This window comes from Chanos chanos, chromosome 4 (genome assembly GCF_902362185.1).
Source record: "Chanos chanos chromosome 4, fChaCha1.1, whole genome shotgun sequence".
NCBI lineage: Eukaryota > Metazoa > Chordata > Actinopteri > Gonorynchiformes > Chanidae > Chanos > Chanos chanos.
The window spans coordinates 23684228-23701345 of NC_044498.1; the positions used below are offsets into that span (position 1 = coordinate 23684228).

Here is a 17118-nt window from a genome sequence, read left to right on the forward strand (position 1 = left end):
CCATTAACCCTGAGCAAAGTGTGGTTAGTTTTGAGGAACTTTGCTTTGAAGATCTCCCAACAAACACACAAGTCAGGAGAGAGAGAAAAGAAAAGAGCCAAAGATAGATTATTTCCTTTGAACCCATAGCTGTAGGGCTGATTCCTCTGTCTTCTTCATGGGAATGATATCACTACGTATTGAAAGCAGGTATAATTACAAAGACCTGTGACTTTCATATGGAGGTATGTCTTGCCTGTAGACTCAGTGGGGGGTAAGAAATGAAGCCTACAGTAGCATCCCAGTCTACTTAACATCTCCCACTGTTATGGTAATGTGCTTTTCCACTACTCGACATGTAGTTACCTACACGCCTTCTGTCTTCTTTTCCCTTCATGTTTGTTTCAACCACTGTCAGAGCAGTGAAAACATCGTCTGATGCAATGAAACACACTTCCCTTTTTTGTGATTTCTCAATACCCAACCCAAACTGTATAATGAAAGACTAATAGGGCTGCATTGGAAATCACTGACAGACAAAATGAGAAAGAGAAAAGAGGATGAGATTGGTATTTCACTTGGAAACACATATTTTGGACAGATGTGAAAAATTGGAAGTGTTTTTTCTTTCTAATATGGGCCAATCCATATTACATTTAAAAAATGCTTTCAGCGTTTCTAAATATGTGTTGTGTTGTTCTGAAATTATTCATAACCTTTCAAAAATCTCCACTCAACTCCATGGTTTATTAGAAATATTAACTTTAAATGTGGTTCGCCTTGAAATTGCACATTTAGAAAGTATTACCTTCAAATGAAATTTTTATTACTTTGTTCTTTCCTGATACAATTGGCAGGGAAAGGCTGCTGCATAGAGATCTGTGTCTCTAGGTAGAAGCAGCCTAAATAAACAATGATACTTTAAAAAAGAGAAAAGGATGCCCAGGTTCAGAGGTATGGAGAGCAGGTGGTCCTAACACTTTGTAAATATCCCAAACTTTATAGATCTTTGAACATGAAAGGGACTAATTCACCTTCAGACCCACGAGGCTTTGATCTGTCACTTGCCTCTCTTGTGAAGAGTTTTACCACATGTCTCTTCTTTTTAAGGTTTGAAATATGTAGTAAAGTCCATGTCTAGTTTCTGAGCAATGACAGAAGTGCGCTGACATACCAAGGAGGAGAAGTAGTCAGCACGCCAGCAACGACTGAACCAAAAGCCACTGAGGCTTCTAACTGTCAAAGAGTGTGTATGTAGGTCAACCACATTTAGCCATTTATCATCACACACCACAGATTCTCACCATTTTGATGCATTTAATCAGCATTTTCATGAAGATCATACTATGTTTACGAATTTTATGAGTACATTTGACCCACTGAACATTTTCCCTTCAGTTCCTGCAGGGACTGCTACTTTCCTTCAGATCAGCATCATTTGCTCTGCTATGCACAAACCCTCAAGGGACTCATCTCATTCCTCATACCTCATTCTTTGTCATTCTCTCTCTCTCTCTCTCCCCTCACATCCCTTGCCAACGCCTCAGCAGCCTCCTTGTGCGATGAGGGAGAGTTTCTTTGCCGGGACGGCAGGTCATGCGTGTCGGAGAGTTGGATCTGTGATGGAGAGCCCGACTGTCCAGATTCCTCGGACGAAACGCTCTCCAGATGTGAGTATACACCCTCACCTCCAGTCAGCATCTTTTCATCCATTCAGGCCCGACTTAGGCTATTACTTAGAGTTCTGAGGACAAGGAGTTTCTATCGTTTCCAAATGTTCAGTTTGAAGTTGGCCTAAAGCTATGAGAGTTATGAAAATAATGCTGTATTGTCCAGTCTACTAAATGCCTAAAATGTCTGCTTCTCTGTGTGACCATAGAAAAACTTGTTTTCTGTGTAGAAAGACCTTGGGGTAAAATTATTGAGCAAGGTAGAGAGACTCTAAATGCAGGAATGGAGAGGCATTATCATACACGACAACATAGAACTCCTTTGGTCTAAAAGACCTCACATACCCTTACTTTGCTGTAACATCCAAAGTTTTGCTGTTCCTTTAGTGAGAATACATAAATTTGTGGTATAGATTAAGATCAGAAGAGTGATGCTGCATATGATCTATCTGAAGACAGATCTCAGTTTTAGGTCTATGGCGAGTGCATTTATTTGCCAAATTTTCTTTTTACTGTAGTCTTTGTTGTATTAAATAAATGTTAATTGGGATATTGATGGTGGTGAACAGACAACTTTCTTTTTTCTTGATTGTGTTGAGTGAGTTTTATTCTTGCCTTTTATTGGAACGTTTCATGGAACTTTTTTACACACAAGTTAGCCTGTGAACCTGAATTATTTTTAATGGCAAAAACGTGCTGAAAGAAAATGAAAGGGGAAGGATCTGAAAAGGAGCCTGTTTGTTGCTCTCACAGACATTTCTGTACTTGCGGTAGGTTGTATGGATGTTGTGCGTGCTTTAAATACATTTAAAACACAGATTGTTATGTTTGCCTCTTAACTTGACCTGCAACAGGAGCTGAAAAACTGCCAGGTAGCCCTTTATATAAAAGCAAGGCCCTTCTATTCGCTTCTATTTTCGGATCAAATTTAGTTTTCACTGCAGTGCAATTTTTTTTGAAGACATATGTTTGAGGGCAAAACATTTGATGGATGACAGTAGTGAGATAAGAACTAATGGAGCAAGGCAAACTACTCTGATTCAGTGGACTAGAAAAAAAAAGAAAGATTAATCTGGGACAGATTATTTCTGTCTTTGGTTTTCTGTTTAATTAAAGTGTGTTTAAAAAAAGAAAGAAACATCCTAATGTGGAACCCATTAATGAAGGCATTTTTCATTTGCGCTAAATTTGGCAAAAGTCTTAATGTTTGGTAATCACAATTAATGCAATACATTTTTTTTGCAGTTAATGTGATTCACTTTTAAATCATTTGAGACCACTAATTTAAAGTTAAGTGGCAAAGCTGCATGAGTCTCCAAATTAAATTCTACACAACTGCACCAAAAATAATGCTAACCACATGGCTACAGGGACCACTAAAATCCCTCTCAATAAACATTGCATTAGACTGTTGTAATTACATTGTCTACCTGTTTAATTCCTTGCAAATTATTTTAGTGGGACAATATTTACCATTTTTTAAAGCAACTTTCTGTCATTGCACAGTCTAAGACAATGACATTGTGTGTGCTGTGCCTTGTAAACTGTGCACAAATGATAGAAAGCATGCTAAGGGGTGCTTTGGATTTTTTGCTACTTTTAATGTAGCTGAAAGATAAGGATTATTCTGAAGATTGTTTTTTTTTTTTTGAGGATGGAATTCTTGCACTATACAAATCTGAACTGGAGTTGCTTAGGACAACCAGCTGTGGGCTGACTGGACAGGAGAGTCCAGAGAACGACAGTAAAGCAGAACCACAGGTTACTCACAGGTTGGACAGTGATGAATAGTGTAGCTGAGGGAGATACCAACTACTGTGAGCTGACTCTGCCGCTGTGAATGGGACCTGGATATATACTTTATTTAACTGCTTCAGCTTGGAACCCTTTTCACATTTCAAAAAGTAATTTTTTTGGAAAATTGCACTCAATATACCTGCCACACTTTATGTCATTGTAGCTTTGATTATGTTTTAGGTTGTTATGGAAAACAACTGTACACACACAGACACACACACACACACAAGAACGTCTGAGGTGCTGACAAACTCCAGTGTTAGAGTATTTATTGGCACTTATATCAAAAGGTGAATTTCCCTTTGATGAAAAAATTCTGTTCTGCACTCTTTTTACACTACTGTGTATAAAACAGTGTGATTTGGTTCTGATAATCACGATCTAATTAGCTTGCTAGTTTATTATTCCTTTTAATAAAACTTTACATGTAAAATACCATGGAACCATGTCTTATGTTGCAGCCAAAGTGGAGAAGAGCTTCAGACAGGCTGTACTTTGAGTGATGCTGGTTTTATTTTTGTTATTTATCTGTTTGATGGTAATATTGCTTAGAAAGCCCTACATAAAAGCGACCGTTTCATCAGAATTGCTGACTAGTTTTTCAGCAGAACTGCCGACTAAAGTTCTGGCAAGTGCCCTAAAAATTCCGGAAATTCAAATGAAATCCTACAGTGAAAACATTTTTTTTTGGTTGTTAGCAAGTCAACAGTCAGGGCTTTAGAACACAAACAAATCTGATATATTATCCACCAATGGACTAGTTTTTGAAGTTTCAGATTCCTCCCTCACATAGTATAATTGATGCTTTTAGAAGTTTCCTGTAGCCATATTTCTTTGTGCCACCATGTACTGCTGTGTTATTATCTGCACTGCTATTATTATAAATTTTTGGTAGCAATTTTTACAATGCAATTGTTTGAAAATAGCTTCTCTTTCAAGGCAATATTCAAAATGCTCTAGCAAACACTTTTTCCATCTTTTCTGCCACAATGACAGTGGAGTTGTCAATCTCAGTGCATATGGACCTGTTATTTTAAAAATGGCCTGAGTCTTGAAACCTGGAGAAGGGAAACAGAGCCATTTACTCACAGATGGAGAAGCTTTATTCCTGTGTATTCTTTGGAAAATTTTTGGTGTCATGACACAATTAGTCAAATCAAAACAGAACTGTACTTGAACATAGAGCAGGGTTAAACCACACTGAAGTGTGCAATTATTTCTGTTCATAAACAGAATCAAACTGCTGTTAAATGAAAAGCTCTTCAATCCAAATACAACCTTTTCAAATGTTTGTCTTTTTTATATTCTGACGCATAAGTGCATGATGTTACATATTCTGATGTGTAGGCATGGTTACATAGCACACTGACCTAAAGGACTTTTTACTCATTTATTATCTTTGTTCTGCAGATAATGTATTAATTCAATCATTTTACATTTTGCAGTTGAGCTGTGTCAGCTTGTCATAACTTTATTTTATTTTTTTTCAGTAGGAAGTTGTCTTAAAATGAAAAGATGTGAATAAATTTCTGATAAATATGTTACCTGTGCTTTTCTCTGTGGTCATTTTGCTAGGGACTGGTGTTGATCTTACTGAAATGTGAAAATATGAAATCAACAACTAACTCTGTCCTCATGAACACAGCTACTGATGGCATCTGATCCAGTGCTCAGTCTGCTGGGCTGTCTATGTGGACATCAGTGGATTCCACTGAGAATCTAACCTTTGAGTCTTGTCTGTTATGAAACCTGTCTTACCCTGAGACCAGGAAATATCATCAGGTCCTTTTGCGATTTGTGAACGTGGTGATAAATAGTTTTATAGATGTAGTCCAGCACTGACAACAGTTTTATCGTACAATATGGAAGCTACAAGTGTACAATCAAAGACACTTACAAGTTTAAATTGACCTTGCTTATTCAGTCTATTCTGATTGCCAAAAACAGTTATTTTTAGTGTCTTACTGTAGGTACATACTGTAGCAAGTTAATATGCTACACAGGAAATATGCAGTTATCTACCGAGATGTTTTTACAAACTGTGTTAGCAGCTATCAGTTCTAATTGGTCTTAACTCTGTATTATCTTAAAGCAGAGAAAAATCCAAGAGGATCTATCGCCGAATCTCCTCTCTTATTCAGTCTCCACTCCTGTCCCTTCTCTAAATATTTTTGCTGTTATGGCAATTTGCTAGAGATATATCAGCTGGTATGATATGTTTTTAATTATTTGTGTGTTTGTTTTTAGTGGATGCACATAAATCTGCGGTTGAAGGAAAGGAAACACTTTTTGTTTTTCTTGTAAATAGTGGAATGTTAAGTCATTTTATATTAAAAATCAGGCTTTTTTCCATGAAAAGCTTTGACTTAAAGTTCACTATCCATCTCTCCAGTTACAGAATATACTGTAGTCTAGATAAGGGCAATTATTGTCTGTTTTTTATGTTGTTTGTTACTTGCCATGTAAAGATTCTTGTTTAGAGCTCTTTTAATCCAGTATCATTTTGTTTACTTTACAGTTTTGTTATATTATGGCAATAAAATATAATTACCTCTTAACCACTGCTTAATTACGTTATAGTATCTGGAACCCAGTGTGAGTGCATGGGCTAAGTCAACAAAACATTCCAGTTTTAATGATATGCTTGCAACTGCATACATAAATATGTAATTGTGTCACATTTCCCAAAGTTTGAGACTCATCTAACTGTGATTGACATTGACAGTACAAAAACTTGACAGCACAAACGTTACTCGTTGCTTTCTTGGAACATCCACTTATAAAGCATATGATGCAAGGATTACACTTTTTTTTTTTTTTAACCGAGTTCTACCTTCTCTATGCGGCTATATGTTGTTGCTTCCACCTGGATATCTCAGAAGTTCATCATTTACATAGTATTATCATCTTGATCACTGTGGTTCTTTACCATCACAGGACTGTGACAGATCCCTTGTCCAGAGACAGGTCAGAGGAGAGCTCCCATAGCACTGTAGTTTCTTTTGTCGGATGGGCTGTGAGTTATGCAGAGCCAAACCTGTACTTCACTTTCAGGGGGACTCAAAAGAATTCTGCCGATACTGACACATCATGCTTTGTTTATAGTCATACCAGAACTCTGCAAGCTATTTATAAATTCAACAAGTCAACTCTTCAGTGTTGCTTTGTTGATAATCTGTGTTTGCAATGTTCAGGTTTTTGGGCAGAAGTTTGTGAGGCCATGAACCTTTTTGTTTTTTTGGATTGCAGTTTCTAATTTGACCAGTTTGCAGAACTTTAGTCCTTCTCTTCTTTAGTCCTTATGTTTTTTTTTTTCAAATTTATCCGATTATTCTGATAAGTATGGTAGCAGTGTATATTTGTTGTTCTCTCTGTGTATTTTACTATATTTATAAGAAATGCTGCTATTTGTTCTTTCATTAAATGAAGCCGTGCTGGCTTTGTGACTGTCAGAATGTGTAACCATCCAAAATGAATGTATTGCTCAGCTGGAATGCTTTCCATTAATATCCCCCTCTTAATACATTGAAAGCACCTACAATGCTTGAATTGCCGTTGGTGGTGGTGGTGTGTGTGTGTGTATGCATATAGAGTCTTATCCAGTATGCCCATTATAATATAATATAAATATATTAACAATATATAATATAAAAAGCTAATAAAAAGTGATGATATGAAATTGGTCATAATTGTTGTGCGGTCGTACAGGGCACCATTTTTTTCATAAGGTGTTATTCATATGGATGAATTATGCCTGCCTACTATGGTGTTCAGAATCTGTTGTGACCTCATCTTACAGGGTTAAAAAACACATTTATAGTGCATTTCTATTATATTTCTATTATAAAAAGCATTTATAGAGCATTATGGAGAACGTGTTCACTGAGAGCATGTTTTGGTAAAGTAAAAATGGTAGAACATTTTCTTTGATTTGATTTGCTTTTAAAGGAAACAGTAGGATCTTTTGTTATAATATATGTATTTTGTATGAAAATGTTTCCATTATGTACCATATATTGCTCAGCTTCACATAACATCTTTATTTATGGAGTGTGAAGAGATGCAGCAGTGGTCTTTATGAAGTTATGAATGGATCATTTCAAATGAACTTCAAATGACACGTCTCTGTGGATGACAAGTACTTCAACCTTTGTCTTAACATTTTGTCAGTTCAGTTTCTAAAAAAGATATTTGCTTAGGCCTACATCTGACATGTCTCTTTGATTCTTTATTTTTAAAGAAAGACAGCTTGTTTTTAAGCACAGGTATGAGGCAGCTGTAATTTCAGTCTGCCCATTGGGTGTCTTCTAAAAACGAATTTATCTGTCACTTTTTCAAAATGTGGCATTTTCAGTACCCTACACTTTGTAGCAAGGAAAAATGGTGACATTTTTCACACTTAGCAATTAATTTATTGAGCAGTGTGTTGGTTTACGCAGTGGAAGATATTTATTATTAAAGGTTCAGACAATATTGCCCTATTCTGAAATGTATGTCGAAAGACTGTTATAAATAACTGCATAAATATCATCAAACCACACCAAACTGTGAACATTCACCCTTCCCCCATCACCCCTCCCAGTTCTCCCACGCCAGATGAGAGCTGTGTTTATTAGTTTACTAAGGGTGACTTTGTTCGTGGTCTCTCTCCGATGGAATGAATGGTTTACAAATGGACCCAGTCCTTAGGAGCACATGTCTGTAGGATGGAAGGATTTTGGGGAGTAATGCTGCGTGATATTGTGTTATTAAAGGAACGTTAGAAGCACTGGGTTTCACGATTCAAATCGTGGGTAATGTCTGTGAACTTGGTTTACATGCATGTGAATATGTTTTCTGAGGTTACTGGACAAAGGTTGAGAGGTACCGTGAATGTTCTGTACATTCTTAGACATGTTTGATTTGGGTCCTCATTAGAAGTGGAGAAGCTACAGTTTACGCAGATGGCATCTGATGTTTCAGCTCCTGTGTGTCAATGTTTTTTTGATAGACAGGCGTCAGTTTTCAAGTTAGTAAGTTGTGTGTCTTTGTTTGTGGAAAATGTTTACTTATTATTTAAGTTGTACTACCAAGTGAGGGCAACTCCCCAGAAATTTCATAGATCATAGAACATAGATCAATGAGGTGCTTCCCACTTTTTAAGAGGTTTTAATAAAAAAAGTTGGATTTTAAATCCTGTTATACTCTACCAGTTCATCCCAGTATCTCTCCCTCCTACACTCTCTCCCTTCATAATTCCACAAATTTATATGTATATATTATTTAATCTTTATATGTTTTTCTCACTATTGAGGCACATATTTGAATATATTACTGTGAGAGTCTCCACTGACCTCCATATTCCAACATTGCACAGAAATAGCAGGGTTTTGGGCTTTGAAATCCTTTTAATTTCTTCTCAGTCTTTCACTCCTGGTTGACTCCTCCCTTGTGACTGGTGCCATCTGCTAGGGGAGGAGAGAGACACACAGGCAAGCAGAGTGCCAGCCCAGGCTGAGGCTGTGTGAGGGATTACAGTCTAAGTGTGAACAAGGGGGAAGAGTTCAAATAAAGCGAAGAATAGAAACACGTAGACCAGTGAACTAGTGTCTTAAAGAAAGATGCTTTGACTTTATTGCAGTGCAGTGATTCCTGCATGGTGTGATTGATGGATAGTGACATGTATTGGCACTGTAAGGGTACTGGTACTGTCTCTTTCAAAAACACACACACACACACACACACACACAAACACACACACAGCACACTCTTCACCAAAACTATTCTTTAACCCCTTTGATTCTCTTCACCTTTATAGAACTTTGTACTTGTATATTTAGACAGAATTAACATACAGAGACCTTGTAAAACAACCTGACTACTGAGACTTCAAAATACAGCGAACTGATCTCGTTAGGGATTCTAGAGCAGTTACTAGACATTATACATGCTATACATACTATCAAAGACATAGCAATAGGGGCATTTTTAGGACAATATAGATCTAATTATCTAATCAAAACCGCTTTAATAAATTGTTTATTTTTAGGTAGGTCACTTTTCTCTTTTTTTTCAGTTTTAGACATACATACAGTAACTGTCCTCACATCGATATGTAAGAAAATAACAGTGTAGGAGCATTCCTACCGTTTCTCTAGCAGATCAAATGGTTCTGGGCTAGGAAACAATTATGTTCTGCATAGTTGTAATGTGGCAATAAGCAAATAATGGGTTGTTGAAAATGTTTTTTTTTTTTTCTGCCTCTTTGTTGAAAGTGCACTCATAAATATTACTTTGTGAATTAAATCAATGCAAAGGGGACCCCTGGGCACTGAATGAAGTCATTTATGGAACAGATTTAATCACGCGCTCTTTATGGAATGCTTTTTACATCTTCTCTTTCCTCCAGTCAACATGCACCAGACAGGCTTAGATGTTCTCTGTTCTAGCCAAGGCAATTAAGGACTGGGTCAAGCTCAAGAATTACTGGTGTTTCTACATTGCCTTCATTTCTCTGCCACCGGAGTGCATTTCTGAGATGTTGAGTAAGTAAAATGATGGAAAGATCAGTTTTGAAATAGCAGATTTTATTCAGTGCATTACCAGTTCCCAAATGTGCACCAAACGTCACCGAGGTACAAATGGGCATTAGCTGATAATGAATAATGTTGTTTCTTTTGATTATGTGAATGAGTCACACAGTAACCTGTAAATGCTTTCATATCTTCTTTATCAACCATAGAGCTTGGAGTGGCAGCCACAATATGCAAACTGATGAATGGAACCAAATTGCTGATTGCACTTTTAACTAATCAGCCACTGTTCCTGAAGTCATCAAATCAGAACCTCACAGCTTGGCTGAGGGGTGAAGTGATTCAAAAGGTCCATTAAACTATTTTGGCCGAATTAACATTATGTCCTCCAGACATGATGATGATGATGATGATGATGATGATGATGATGGTAATCTTTAGCATTGATCTTACCACGTTCTTGTATAATTATAAGGACTTTAATGAGCCACTAATTATTTTGTTTAATGGTCGTGTGATAAAAAAAGAGTAAACGAAAACCCTCCTTTTTGCCTGATAGGTGTGTTACATGTGTTAACTGTTACCCTTGAGGATACATACTGCATGTATTTTTGTTTGTTTGTTTGTGTGTTTGTTTTGTCCTAGAGAAATACAGTGTTAAAGGTGCTATCTAACAGTGCAGAGGTGTATTGTGCATGTGGGATTCACCGTTTAAATCCCAACTCTTTCACACTGTGGCCAGTTCCAAGCAGACACAATTGGCCCTGCTCCCTGAGTAGGTGAGTCAGCCAGGAGTTCTGTGCCCATCACAGTCAGCAGTCATAACGGACGCTTGGCTTGTGAGTTGAATCAGGCCAGTAGCACTCCACTTCCAAGTGTTTTACGTCACTTGATGGTACTACAGAACTTGTTGTCTGGAAGAATGAATGACTGAGGAAACGTGTGCAGGGCTTTTTCTCTTCACCTGATCTGACCGCTGTGTGTGTGTGGTTGGAAGGACATTTGTCATCATGAGAAAACAAAGCAAAACTTGAAGACAAAAATGTGCCACAGATATCTGTAAGAAATGTTTTGTTAATGCGGTAAAACACACGTAACACATGTACCCTGTGTTGTTTCGTATACTTTACGATACTATTTGTTGAGATAATCTGTGGTATTTGAATGGCAGAAAAGCTTTGTGGACATTTGTATTTTGATTGTATTCAGAAACTGAATACATTTTTTTTTTTAAATTCATATCCACTTGTCTCATTTAAAAGAAGAGAAAACTATGAACACTGTTTCAATAAGCTGACAGTCAAAATCAGCAATTTTTTTTCCCCTCTAAAACTTAAATTCTGAAAACCTTTTCACTCATTTTCTCCCATTAATGCAATGCATATACTCTGATGAATGGAAAGTTTTGGGTGCACTAATTTCCCTTCCACACCAGTGTTCCATTTGAAAATATTCATCTACATTACAAAAAACTTGAAAGTCTTTAGTTTCTCTGATTTTTTCTCCTCTTCTTTATTTTCCAAGAAAAAAGTCATCTCTCAGCTGTGAATAGCCATCTGTCTGTCACTGTGTAGTTTTGCCCAGCTCCTGCAGATCCGTTCTCGTAATCTCTTTAGATTAGTTTCTAATCCATTTGAAAAGTGTCACCAGAGGAGCAGTAGTTGCCAGTGCTGTTTCCATAAATCAGCGTCAGCTCACAAATCACATACAGACTGCTCAACCAAGTATCCACTATCCACGGGAAAGAACTGTAGCTACTGGTTGGTTTGTGTCCTAATAAGTAAAGTGGCTGGCTCACCTGGTGTGCACTTTTTCCAACATGGACATTTTACAGATACTCACCCAATGTCAAGCTGAAGTTTGGAGACTAATTAATGGTATGAATATGGTTTGCTCTCAAAAATCACCCCTCTAACTAATTAGCAAAGGCGGAGTGGTATTTGAATTAGGCTCCTAATTGCAACATTAACTTAGCACATTCTGTGTTAATTAATTATTTAAATGAGTGCAGAGAGTGATTGGGAGGCATCTAATACCTCATCTTGATTGAGCAACTTCGCTTGCTTCACAGTAATCAGTGCCTCTTTGACAGATATTTATGACGGTGAAAGCGTCCAAAAATGTCACACCATGCTGTTATACACTGAATACCCTCAGGGCTGACGGATGACAGCAAATGAATTCTAACACAGTCATGAATCTGGTGGGATACTCTGAAACCAGTTCACATTTAGAGTACAGTCATCTGGTTTCAATAGAAAATGAAGTAGAAACACCATAACATTGCCTGCTTTTGTGGGATTTGCCTGTTGGTGTGTGATATGAATTACAATTTTGGCGTTGCTATTTAGCCAGTTGGCGTATTGCACTCTAGTTGCTTCTTTGTTTGGCCTGCTTAAGAAATACATTGCATATTTGTCAAAGTCCAGTTCTTTTAGAAATGGAGTTCACTTTTCTTGTTAAAATCACTGATGACACTCTCTGTAGCTTTATAAAGATGAATACATGCGTATGAATTGGTTTTACATCTGCAGCTTTAAAAGGGTATACAGTCATTTCCCAGGGCTGCACCGCTACACTTACCATAGGGAACATGTATGTTGGCACTCATATGCATGAAGGGTCATGTATTACCTACTAATACATATGAATCATGTGTAAGCCACTAATGTACATGTAATGCATCTCTGTTTAATAAATGAAATATTCAGGGAGAATAGAGAACAGGCCTAATGAATGATTAATAATGCTTAAAGCACACCTTATTAGCCACTTACACAGACATGTATTTGTTATATATTAGTAGCTAACATGCGATCCCCATACTAAAGTGATACCAACTACAGAAACAGTGGCTTGTCCTTTGGCTGACCCTAAAACGTTATACTCTGTTGAAATTATTGCATGAAAATAATGTTAGACCAGATGTTTTCAACCTTTTCCAGTCCAAAAAAAACACAGGACAGGGGGTTTGGGGCCATATACAAAAGTAACTTGAAGAAGTCATACCTCAGTGAAATGACTGACCCTGATGAAGGACACAGGGGAGATTGGGCTTCACAGACAAAACTTACAAAAGCTCTCAGAGCGCTGGTGTCAAACTGCATTCGTTTTTCAATCAAGGATTCAGAATGCATTTTCGCGAGGACTTTTTGTTGCCAAAGGCAGAAGGATCCTCATGCTTTTGTGGTCAGCCAGGGGATTTCCCTCTGGCAGCAGATCCAGTGCTGGAGGAAAGGTCTTGAGTCTTATGGGCTCTTGGGCGCGCTGTCTGTGAATAGTTCGATCAGTATGTCTTCCTCAGAGACTCTTTTTTTTTTTTTCTTTTTGGTGCATTTTCCTTGAATTGAATTTACATTTATTTTGTCCTCTTAGCAGCACTGAGCCCCAGAAAAGAACTTGAAATTGACACTCAAGTGTCTCCAAAAACATTCAAGGACTGCACTTGACCAGAATGTTCCATGACTCATTCTTTCCAATTTGTCATCTTTCTTAGAACATCATCCAGTTGTTTACAAAGCTATACTGCACTGTTCCCTTGTATGTAATAGTTCAAGTTTGTTCAGATTTACAAAATATCCATTAGATACTCTAGTTTCATAGCCAGAATGTCAATGTCAACCACAACAAACATATGTTTGTTTCTGAGTGACTCTCTGCTCTCCAAGAAACCATTGGACTTTAGCATGGAATAGAGGAGCAGTGTATTTCACCTCCTTAGCTTCACATTGTAAGGAAAACAGGCACATCTGCCATGTTCTTCCATGAATCAAACTTTTTGCTGTTATAATTTGTTGCCCAACTTTTACCACACTGTGTAGTCCGTGGGCTATTTTTAAGCTCGTCTTAGCTTCTGAGACATCATGGTCATTTTCTTTAAAAAAAAAAAAAAAATCTATCGTTCACTCCATCAATCTCCTAACATGATGTGAGTCAGGCAGAAATAACAAGACAAAAATAATAAATCAAAACACAAAACATAGCACTGAATAATATCAAAGCAAGTACTGGTTTAAACATGTGTACTTTTCCCCATCAATATTATGATTACTTTTGTACCACTAAATGAACCTGAAATAAGTATACTCTCATGAACCCACTGTATTACCTCAAAGGGTGCCTAGGAATCTTCTGACCTCTGGTGACATACCCCAGTATTTGGGTTTCATAAAACATGAAGATTCGCTTATCTACCATTTGTTAACAGAATGGTTCAAGTTAAGGCGTGGTGAATTCAAAGATATTCTTTTTGATGATTTGTGAGGTGATGAAATGTAAGATTAAAATGTGGCAATTGTGGAAGATCTTTTGAATAATATACGCTCATTCCTGAGATGAGAAAAGCATGTTGAGCACTGTGCTATTTATTTAATTTAGTTTCAAAGTCAACTCAGAGAATATCATCACCCAAAAGCTTTTCTGTGCTTTATCCTGCCTTTTCTGCCGAGACCCTCAGACTAAGCACAGGAGAAACCGTATTCCTGAGAGAGAGTGAGATGGAGAAAGAGAGAGAGAGGTGGTATTTTTAAGTTTTCACATTTGTTAAATTATGTATATGGCTTTTGCTGAGATCATGAATGTGGAGCAAAAGTCCGTTGGGAAGAGCTTTGGGGAATCTGTTAGGTTACGGCCAGTTCTCTCTCTCTTTCGGGCCAAAAAAGCTGAGAAGCAGAAAAACAAATACATTGCACTGCCTGAGTTTTAGTGCCCATTTAGCATTAGCAGGCAGTGAGTGACATGAGGAATAATTAAATGTGACTCATCCCATATACTTTACAAGGACTTCCTTTGACACTACAGCAACTTCCTGTGCATTCATTTTATCATCAAAATCCAATCGGCAGCAGCATAAATGCGAGAGACAGAGGATAATTGAAAATTACTCGGACGCTTTTGTGAGTAAATTAGGATACAGCTGAAGACAGTGAATTTCCTCTGACCTTTGTGTTGTAGCTGGGCATGTGTTCTTGAACCATGTGGTTTAGAAATATTTTGGGGAAACTCTTAGCACCCAGGGGTGAGGCACTGAGATGTGAGGGAACTGCAGATGTTTTGTTTGTAACTGTCCTTTTTCCCCTTTCCTCTAGGCTCGCAGGAAGTGCTGGTTAGATGCCCTCTGAATCATATGCAATGCATCGGCACACAGGAGTGCGTTCACTTCAGCAGACTCTGTAACGGAGTGGCAGACTGCGAGGATGGCTATGACGAGGGTGTTCACTGTCGAGGTTTGTTCATTTTGACATATTTGTGTGATGAAAATTGCCTCAGCTTTGACCTTGAATTTATTTGAACAGCTGAAAGACCGTCAAGCAATATGACCTATGAGATTGTGTTTTTCTTCAGGACATGGACCTCAAAACTTTTGGAAAGTGGTTTGAGAAAACTACTACAATAGACTAACAAGTCATACTTGCACTACACAGAATTTTCTGAGAAAAATACTGATAGCCAAGTTCTTTCTATTTAAGGCATCAAATGGTGTGGACTTCAGGTAACAGCTCCAAGAAAGACTGAAGCTGTCTCAGACCGTTTTGTGAGAATCTGAAAAAAAATGAAAATCTGAAAAATGTTGTGAAATAAAAATCTCTGAAACGATTTCAAACTGGGGAAAACTGATAAAATTCATCTTTAAAGTTAAGAACTATTAAATCAATACTGCTCAAATTAAAATCTGGAAAGGGTACCTGAAATGTTAGCATTTCATGATTATGCAATTATAAACATGTGAGAGATGATTCATTTTTAATTGTCATGATGACTGCAGATCATAGTAGTAGTCAGCCAGCCCATACCCATAGATCTGCCGACAAAACGGATAGATTTTTCAAACCAAATGGTCCTAGCTGTTCCACCACCATCTCCATCCCTATTGTCTTCATAGCAGCCGTGAACATGTATAGACAGCAGGAAAGCCAGAGGTGTCGAGTAACACGCTCCTCAGGAACAGCTACGGGAAGATTTACATATATATTTGTTTGTTTCTTGGGCTCTGAGAAAGTGGTGCGCCTTGAGACTTGGTCAATTTGCTTATGTGTGCTTTGTCTGAAAAAAAAAATGGGTTTAAGGCTAAGAAATTGTTTCTGTAATTCAGTGCATTAGAAGCCAGGTCTTATCCAGGTTCACTGATTCAAGCATAGCTGTGTTCACATGCACTAAATAATGCTAAGAGTGAGAGAACGATGTGGTCCATGAAAGCTATTGACTGATTAATGCCCAAAGTTTGCTGCCATGGTGATGGATTGCAAGAGAGTAATCTGGGATACAGAGAAGCCATTAGGTTCATTGTTCCTGTCGGCAGAATATATGTATTTAATTATGACTCTTATAAAATGAGCATATGGGGACATTTATCACTCTCACCTTGGTTTGAACCGTAAAAAACACATGTCAGCCCATTCTCTCACTAACTGTCGTACAAGAAAACGTTTTCCCCCTCCATCACGTATCATAAATCTTGACACCGTGGAATGCATACCATATATTGTTGATATTACACGCTGTGGTACTGTCTTGGTCGGATTTCAAGCTAATCACCCTGATCACATGAAAAACAGAGAGATGGGGAGGGGAAGGGATCAGGGAGCATGAGAGAAATACCACTTTTCTCTCTCTCTGGTAAGTTCTATTTCTCTCGGTCTCTCTCTCTGTGCCTCCTATGTCCTGCTTCTTTTCTTCTTTTTTGTTTTGTTCTTTTTTTTGTTCGTATGAATGTATTACATTCGTATTACAGTTCGTATTACAGTTGTGGTAAATGAGGAGTCTTCCCTGGAACCTGACTGGTAATGACTATGAGTGGTTAGACTGTCATTTCTGAACATGTGCCCCATGATCTCTCCGGAGTTTATCTCTGCCATGATTCTGTGTGCTGGCTGAATCTAGGACAGGGGTCGGAAAGGGGTGGGGGTGGGGCTGTCTGTGGGAGGAAGAGGAGGAGGAGGAGGAAGAGTGAGTTTTATGAAGCCAACTGGGCAAATAGAAAGTTTTTCGCTCTCTCTCTCTCTCTCTCTCTCTCTCTCTCTCACTCTCTCTTTCTGTCTCTGTCTCTCCCTGTGCATGAATATACATGACAAATCAGACGAAGCACCTTTGGAACACTGACCGCATGAAGAAAAGCAAACCTACAGTATGAATTATTCATACCTTTACACTATAACTAAGAC

The 17118-nt window shown here is 37.8% G+C and overlaps 1 protein-coding gene across 1 annotated transcript in view; it reads left to right on the forward strand.

Annotated features, from left to right (window-relative positions):
• The first annotated feature begins 917 nt into the window (after positions 1-917).
• The window catches only part of lrp1ba (low density lipoprotein receptor-related protein 1Ba), a 168709-nt gene continuing 152508 nt past the window's right edge, over positions 918-17118 (forward strand). The window contains exons 1-3 of the mRNA XM_030772190.1: positions 918-933; positions 1527-1649; positions 15046-15183. Coding sequence (XP_030628050.1) covers positions 918-933; positions 1527-1649; positions 15046-15183 — 277 coding nt within the window. The remainder of the gene's footprint in view (positions 934-1526; positions 1650-15045; positions 15184-17118) is intronic.